This window comes from Hylobates moloch, unplaced genomic scaffold (genome assembly GCF_009828535.3).
Source record: "Hylobates moloch isolate HMO894 unplaced genomic scaffold, HMol_V3 SCAFFOLD_2199, whole genome shotgun sequence".
NCBI classification, from domain to species: Eukaryota; Metazoa; Chordata; class Mammalia; order Primates; family Hylobatidae; genus Hylobates; species Hylobates moloch.
This window is the reverse complement of record NW_026654474.1, coordinates 1-8805: the sequence shown is the minus strand read 5'-3', so window position 1 is coordinate 8805 and position 8805 is coordinate 1. Positions and strand designations below refer to the sequence as shown.

The 8805-nt window shown below is 53.0% G+C and overlaps 1 protein-coding gene across 1 annotated transcript; it reads left to right on the top strand.

Moving 5' to 3' along the window:
* Positions 1–560: 560 nt before the first annotated feature.
* Positions 561–8636, top strand: ECSCR (endothelial cell surface expressed chemotaxis and apoptosis regulator; the record flags this gene model as incomplete). Its single annotated transcript, XM_032148157.2, has 8 exons — positions 561–694; positions 5078–5122; positions 5454–5504; positions 5657–5716; positions 6713–6757; positions 7797–7910; positions 8315–8413; positions 8600–8636. Coding segments are annotated over exons 1-8 (512 nt in total), but the record flags the coding sequence as incomplete, so codon positions are not given.
* Between the last annotated feature and the right edge of the window lie 169 nt (positions 8637–8805).

The window sequence follows — 8805 nt, the reverse complement described above, 5'->3', positions numbered from 1 at the left end:
ATCTGCCCATCTCGGCCTCCCAAAGTGCTGGGATTACAGGCGTGAGCCACTGTACCCGACCAAGACCCCATCTCTTAAAAAAAAAAGTAAAAAAGGAATAATAATCATGCATATAGGGCCTCTCTGAAAGATGTGGGGAGTCCTATCTGCATTGGGATCCCTGAGGAGGGAGAGGAATGTGGAGAATTCAGAGTCCAGGGAGCATGGGCGGCTGGTGGGCTGGGCTTCCAGGCTGAATCATGGGAAAGGAGAACCTGGTCTGAAACAGTACTGGGTGGGATTGGTGTTAGATTCCAGGAAAACCCCCAGGTGGTCTGTGGTGGAACTTGATGGACCCCTCAGAAGGGAAGAGAATGGGGGATGGGGCCGGGTTGCCATGGTTGGTCATTGTGCATAGGCACTAGAGGCCATGCTGGGTGGGCACAGTCGCTGCTGCAGCCTCACATCCTCATCTGGACATCGCTGAGCAGGGCCCCTGGAGCTGGTCCCAATGTGTTTCCTTCTATTCTTTTGACAGGAAGCTCCTGGAGAGCCAGTCCCCACCCCCATCCCGCCCCAGCACTCCCTCTCTCTTCTCCACTATGGACAGAGCCTCCACTGAGCTGCTGCCTGCCCGCCACATACCCAGCTGACATGGGCACCGCAGGAGCCATGCAGCTGTGCTGGGTGATCCTGGGCTTCCTCCTGTTCCGAGGTAAGAGGCGCCTGCCGCTTTCCCACAGCAATTCCTCTCCACAGCTGGCCATTCTAGGCATCGGTCTCTTTCTCAGGAGACACATGCTTTCCATCCAGGGGCTGTGCCCAGGGGAGATTCCAGAGCCTTTCCATGAAGGGGATCAGTTGGATTGGGGGGTCCTGATTACCAGGCAGGGGTAAAGTGGAGCTACGGTTAAACCCTCTTGTGGGAAATTGTCCTGGGGAGCTGGGCTCCCCGTAGAGGCTGGCCTCCTGAATCGTGGGAGGGAGCTGTGTTAGTGCGAGACCCAGGCCCAAAGCTCCTTCTAGGATGTGCTCAGGCTACTCATGACCCTCACCCTCTGATCTTGGGGCAGGGCTGACGAGGGCCACTCTATCAACTGTTCTAACACAAAACCTCTGCACCTTGGGCTTCACAGGGGATCTGTTCTCTCCTTTCACATGAGGAGTAGCAACCTAGGAATTCCTAATGTTGATTTTAAAGTTAAATCACAGCAAGAGGGACTCAGGTCAGACACAAAGAACTATTCACCAAGGAGGATGTGCATAACATTCTCACACCCAGGGGGCTAGAGGAGATGACCTCCAGAAGAGGCTACTTGGAAATGGCACCTGTCTGACAGGCGCTGCCAGCCAGTGAGTTGTGAAGCTGCTCATAGGGGTCCTCTCATCAGGGAGCAGTTGCTGGGAATCATGACGAGTCCAGGGCATTCTGACTCACAGGGCAGCAACTTCCCTTTGACCATCCCTGCTCTGCCCCCGCCTCATCCTCTACAAGTCCTCTGTGCTCAAAGCAGCAGAAAGAGTGCGCAAGAGGGCTCGGATGGGGAGGGTTGGTGGCCCCCCCGTCAGTGGTGGGTAAGAGGGCCTGAGTACCAGAACACTGCCTCCCGGAGAAGTCAGGCATTTCTCTAAAAGCCCATGGACTGGAGGACAAGACTCTGATTGTCCCCATCCCCTGTTACCCCCTCCATGACAGAGTCACAGGTCTGGCCAGGGCTGGGGGACGAGGCTGTTGTGGAAACTGCAGGTGAAGCTCATGAGGTGGCATTTTCACAGGCCTAGACTTTTCCCAGCCTCCCTACCCACTGTTTTCTCCCAGGCAAGTGCCAGTGCTCTCAAATGCCCTGTGTCAGCTGTACCTAAGCTGCTATCACCCGCCCTGAGTTTCCTAACCCTTCATCCTGAAGTGTGCAGAGCACTTCCTGGCTCCTTCATCTTGGTGGACTGAGGAATCCTGAGCACATTCGGGCCCATAAAGGGACTTGACTATGGATACCCAGAGGCAGTGCAGACTTGAGACTGGGAGGATTTGAGAGAACGGGGCAAAAACAAAAGTGTCTGGCCTTCATTGAGTATATCAGGCACTGCGTTAAGTGCTTCATATGCATTTTCCTTCCCTCACGACAACTTGCGAGGTACTAATACCAAATGCATTTTACTTAGTTATTTTTGAGACAGGGTCTCTCCATTGCCCAGGCCAGAGTTGCAGTGGCATGATCATGGCTCACTGCAGCCTTGACCTCCTGGGCTCAAGCAATCCTCCTGCCTTAGCCTCCTGTGTAGCTGGGGGCTACAGGCACATACCACCACACCCAGCTAATTTTTGCATTTTTTTGTAGAGACAAGGTTTTACCATGTTGCCCAGGCTGGTCACTTGCACTTCAAAGTAAAGTAAACTGAGGCCTAGGTCAGACAGCGACAAAGCCAGGACTTGAACTCAGGCTTGCCAGGCTCGATTAAAATCCACGATTTTAACTACTAAACTATGCTTTTGAGGAAAAAATGGGGAGGGGTGTGTGTGGAGATAGACTAGAAGGGGATAAAACAGACAGGATTAGAGAGGGGAGACCTGGGAAATCAAAAATTCCTGTGGCTAGAGCTCTTTGGGAATCTGCAGGCCCAGTGGTCAGAGACACCCTCGGCTGTAGACACAGATGCTCCCTAAGTCCCTCCCCTACTCGCAGAGGAATCTTTGTTGGTGACAAAAAGTTTGGGTAGTGGGTGGGGCAAGAGGCAAAGAAAGAGCAGGGTCTTGAAGCTTGTGACTTTGGAACTCCTCCCAAGCCACTGAATAATTTTCTTTCTAGATAAATGCAGGAGGGCAGTTCCCTGTGCCTTCCCACCAAAAACTAAGTTATAACCGTACAGCATTTAGATCGTACATTAGGCCCGGCTCGGTGGCTCATGCCTGTAATCCCAGCACTTTGGGATGCTGAGGCAGATGGATCACCTGAGGTCAGGAGTTTGAGACCAGCCTGGCCAACATGCTAAAACACCATCTCTACTAAAAATACAAAAATTAGCCGGGCATGGAGGCAGGCGCCTGTAATCCCAGCCACTCAGGAGGCTGAGGTGGGAGAATCGCTTGAGCCCGGGAGGCGGAGGTTGCAGTGAGCTGAGATGGCGCCACTGCACTCCAGCCTGGGTGACCAAGAGCGAAACTCTGTCTCAAAAAAAAAAAGTACATTAGATATGCTGGATTAGTAACTGATACATGTTTTCAGGACATGCCTTGGGTTAAAAGGATTCTCCCAGGGTCCTCCCCAGCTAGAAAGGGTTTTCTCTAGCCTGGGCTTCCTATAAATTTTAACTCCCCTCTTGACCATCCCCCTCTCCCCAGCAAGGGAATGGGGCTCTCAGAAATGGTGATCTAGAAAAACATGGCCCAGGGTTTGGTAATTTTACACTTGGAAGCAATTAATTCTACACTATCCAAATGATAGCCCCATGGAGGAAGGCAGTGGCTTAAGGAAAATAAGCAGAGCAGCAGGCTGCCACAGGCTGGGGTGGGCCCCTGGCACCCGGCCGCCTCTGTCTACCCAGGCCTGGGCTGAATGCTCCCCTGATGCTGAGAGGCCAAGGGAGCAGCAGAGCCAGGCCAGGGGCTGCAGTCCCCACTCAAGCAGAGGGACGGGAACCCAGCTGGGCGGCTCCACTTCCCCACGTTGTTTTCCTTTCACATTGTTCACAGGTTTCAAGAATGATTTCATTGTGGAAAATGAGCAAATACAACCTGACCTTTCAGGTTCCACATACACAGCGGGACACACACAAGGGCACACGAGCATGCACACACATTTGCATAGAGCCCAGCAGACACAAGTGTACATACAAAAAAGCCAGTGAGGGCTTCTGACTGGGGACTCTTGGTGACCAACCCCTCTCTGGGTTTGGTCAATAACAACCATTTCCTACGTATCCTCTGCCTGTGAGAGTGAGTGGGTTGCTCATGCTAGAGCTTCCCTGCCTCCTATATATACCTCAGAACTTACTTTATGCACAGGCCCCTACCTCTAGCCAAGATACAAGCCCTAATCCCCATCCCCATCTCACTCACCTTCCCATCTATTAGCCCCTTCCCTGGGGGCAGGACCAGGGTGACAGCAGCTTAAGGTAAACATTAGCCTAGAGACCTGGAGTCCTGGGCCCTTCCTTGTCTAGGTGTGGCAGGTCATTGATCTTCTGTCCTTAGAAATGTCACTAGTTTAAAATAACCTTCTCCTGACTCTGCATCAGGTTGGTAAAATGCCCATGCCAGATTGAAGAGATAGGGAAGGACTTCGGGACTCTGAGCCATGAGGTGGTGGTGATGTTGCTATTGAGTTAGTCTCAGAGGAAGCCAGCACCGTGAGCCACAGCCCACATCCTTTAGCCCTCTGCCTAGTGTGTCTGCCTTCCAGCATGGTAGGCTTAGAAAGCCAAAACGCTTTTTCTGTTTTCTTTTCTTTTTTTTTTTTTTTTTTTTTTTGAGATGGAGTCTCACTTTGTCGCCCAGGCTGGAGAGCAATGGCACGATCTCAGCTCACTGCAACCTCCACCTCCCAGGTTCAAGCGATTCTCATGCCTCAGCCTCCCAAGCAGCTGGGATTACAGGCGTGTTCATCAGGCCTGCTAATTTTTGTATTTTTAGTAGAGGCAGGGTTTCACCATGTTGGCCAGGCTAGTCTTGAACTCCTGACCTCAAGTGATCTACCCACCTCAGCCTCCCTAAGTGCTGGGATTATAGGTGTGAACCACCGCACCTAGCCAGTGTTGTCTTTTCTTTTTTCTTTTTCTTTTTTTTTTGTTGAGATAGGGCCTCCATCTGTTGCCCAGGCTGGAGTGCAGTGGTGCAATCATAGCTCACTGAAGCCAGCCTCAACCTTCTGGTCTCAAGCAGTCCTCCCACCTCAGCCTCCTGAGTAGCTAGGACTCCAGGTGTGCACTACTGTGCCTGGAGAATTAAAACAAACAAACAAACAAACAAAAAACCTTTTTTTTAGAGACAGAGTCTTGCTATGTTGCCCAGGCTGGCCCAGAAGTTATTTTAAGGGTTCCTCTCTAGGCTCTGTGCTGGGCAGGGGACTTACCAAGCTGTGTGTTTTGCTTTCTCTTGCAGGCCACAACTCCCAGCCCACAATGACCCAGACCTCTAGCTCTCAGGGTAAGACCAAACATATGGGTCTACTCCAGCGTGTAGGCCTAGGAGCTTAGGAAGGGTGAAAGGAGCTCTATGCCAATTTAGCCTTAACCTCAGGGGGCTGGGGCTGCGGCTGGAGCGGGAGCTCTCAGGACTCATCAAGGCTGAGCTCATCTAAGGATTTTTTTTCAGCCTAGCCGAGTCTAATATGCCTTGAAAGAAAAAAGAAGTGAATGGTTGGGAATGAGGGGTGGGGGATGGGGTAGGGAGAAAGACACACAGATCTAGGGAAGAAGAGAGGGAGATGGAACAGTAGCAGGCTGTGCACCCCTCAGCCTCAGATGTTCTGTTTCAGGAGGACTTGGCGGTCTAAGTCTGACCACAGAGCCAGTTTCTTCCAACCCAGGTGAGTGAGTGTGGTTGCTGAGGTCCCTGCTCCTGCCCCATACCCATTCATTCAGACCTGCTTGGAGCCCAGGGGTTCTTGGATGAGCGAGGCAGTGTGGTGTCACTAAACCTACCCCATCTCCCACTCCCTATCTGCCTCTGTCCTTGCAGGATACATCCCTTCCTCAGATGCTAACAGCCCAAGCCATCTGTCCAGCACAGGTACCCCAGGTACTGTGTCATTCAGACTACAAATGCCATCCAGGAAGGGTCCAGTGAGGACCCTGACACAGTTTCTGCTCTAAAAGAGAATATAGACTGGGGTGAGGGGGAACAGACAAGGAAACAGACCCTCACACTGATGATGACATGCAGGGTGAGAAGGGCTGCGGTGGGCACAAGCAGAAGTGTGGAAGCCCAGGCCCATGTCAGTCACTTCGGACTTGGGGGCCAGGGATGACTCCCAGAAGCGGCTTCTGAAGCCGAGCTGAGAAGGGGTCAGCTGAGCATGTGGAGGCTGTGGGGTGGAGAGTAGTGGGGCTTATTCCAGGCAGAGGGAACTGCCCAGAGGTGAACAAGAGAATGGCCCCTTCTAGAACTGAAAGCAGGAAAGAAGAGGAAGACTTTGGACTGAAGAGCCCACCCAGTGCACACGCCAGCCAAGGCCCTGAGCAGGCCCGCATGTGCTTCCTCATTCACAGCAGCTCCAAAGAAGGCCGTGCAGACCCCCATGGCAGCCAGTAAACCTGTGACGCCGAGTCAGGCACCGTGGACAGGCTCTCCCCGACCTGGTTGGGCCTAACTTGGGCCAAGCCACAGATGCACACATCAAGACTTGTTGAGTGCCCAGGGCGGGGGGCAGCGATGAAAAACACCGGGTTCCATCTGGATGAGTTCCTTCTGCCCTCTTCAGGAGGCCACAGGGGTCAGGACCCACATCAGTGGCACTCTGGTTCAGGAAAGAAAGAGGCTTGGTGGGACGTAGAGACAGGAACTTGGGCCTGGTCACAACGAAGGTAAAAGGAGCTTAGACTTGAGACTGAGAAAGGCATACCCAGAGAGGAGAGGGAGGGGAAGGATACCCCAAAATGAAGGAAAAGGAAGGCAGAAAAGGCTGAGAAAGGGCTAGGGTCCTCTCAGGCAGGGAAGACTGGCCTTTGCTTAGCAGAGAGGGAGAAGAGCTGCTGGGGGATGCCCCCATCTTGGTCATGCTGTTTCATGGTGCAGGCGCAGGTGTCCCCAGCAGTGGAAGAGACGGAGGCACAAGCAGAGGTATGTCCTGCTGCACTCACCCTGAAGAGAAGTCGGCAGGAGATGTCTGTGACCCTTTCTCTCATCTTATCCCTTGGCTCTCAGATTTTTTATTCTCCCAGACTTATTTGGGAAGGGGGAGTGAGGAGAGATAAGCGGAACAGCAATTGGGCCTGAAGTACAATGGGTTGAGGAGGGAAGACACAGGTGACATAGCACCTTTTTTGGTGTTGAGAAGGAGTCTTGTTCTGTCGTCCAGGCTGGGGTGCAGTGGTGCGATCCCGGCTCTCTGCAACCTCCTCCTCCTGAGTAGCTGGGATTACAGGCATGCGCCACAAGGCCCAGCTAGTTTTTGTTTTTTTGTTTTTTGTTTTGAGACGGAGTCTCACTCTGTTGTCTATGTTGGAGTGCAGTGGCACAATCTTGGCTCACTGCAACCCCTGCCTCCCAGGTTCAAGCGATTCTCCTGCCTCAGCCACCTAAGTAGCTGGGACTATAGGCACGCATCACCATGCCTGGCTAATTTTTGTATTTTTAGTAGAGATGGGATTTCACCATATTGGCCAGGCTGGTCTTGAACTCCTGACCTCGTGATCTGCCCGCCTTGGCATCCCAAAGTGCTGGGATTACAGGCATGAGTCACTGTGCCCTGTCTTTTTTTTTTTTTTTTTTTTTTTTTTTTAGGAGAGATGGGGTTTCACCATGTTGGCCAGGCTGGTCTCAAACTCCTGACTTCAAGTGATCCACCCATCTTGGCCTCCCAAAGTACTGTGATTACAGGCATGAGCCACCGCACCAGGCCAACATAGCAGTTTTTAAGAGGGCCGGAAATCTGTGCCCCTTAACAGGCAGCCTGGCTTGTTGGAGCCTTGCCTGAGAAGGAACATTCCTCCCACCTCAACCCTGGCACAACACAGACGGCTCTATTTTGCCCAGCCTGACCTCCTAGCTCTGCAGCATAAATTCCGGTCCTTCCCTAGGGGGAAGCGGGAGGGAAGCTAGCTCTAGCTTCCCTGTGTCAGTCCCCTTCGCTGATGCCCCTGACTCCACTCCATTTTAGACACATTTCAAACTGTTCCCCTCAATTCAACCACCATGAGCCTGAGCATGAGGGAAGATGCGACCATCCTGCCCAGCCCCACGTCAGAGACTGTGCTCACTGTGGCTGCATTTGGTGAGAGCGGGAGGAGAAGGTGGGACATAGGAGGGAACCCCACCCCTGGAATTGACTTGGACTCTAGGTCTGGAAACGCAAGTTCAAATCTCACCCATTTGTTCCAGGAGGTTCTGGCTGATGAGGAAGACCCTTGTGGGAGGGGGGCCCCTGCCCCGCCAGTCAGCTCTTCTTGGCTGTGCTGGGTTCCATGTTCTCATGCGGGGATGGAGTCGGGCTGGAGAGCCCACTCTGGCTAGGGGGCGGCAGGCTGAGAACTCACCTGTTCAGCAGAGAAATGGAACTCACTTTGCTCCTGGAGACTGTGTACACAGTACTTATCTGGAAAGGGAATGCCGGACTCTTGTTGGCCCCTTTGCCCCCCCCCGACTGGCCCCCTTCGCCCCATTCTTTTCTCTGTTCAGGTGTTATCAGCTTCATTGTCATCCTGGTGGTTGTGGTGATCGTCCTAGTCGGTGTGGTCAGCCTGAGATTCAAGTGTCGGAAGAGCAAGGAGTCTGAAGGTGCGTGCCCTGCCCTCGGGGACTCTTTTCGCCTCTGCTGGCAGACCCAGGGCTAGAGCCCCAGCTCACACCAGCCTGCATCTGCCACTCTATGAGCCAGAGGGTCCCCAGGTGGGCTTTGAGAGGAAGGCTGGACTTCTGAGTTGTAGCATGTGAGCCCCAACCTGTGCCTTTGGCTTTTTACAGATCCCCAGAAACCTGGGAGTTCAGGGCTGTCTGAAAGGTAAGACCGTCAGAAAAATCTTCTATCTGACACCCAGACCCCAACTCCCAGAGGGAACTAACACTTCCTGCCTTCCACACCCACACACCCACACACCACACACCCTCACACATCACACACACACACACACACCTCAAACCCACCACACACCCTACACCTCACTACACAC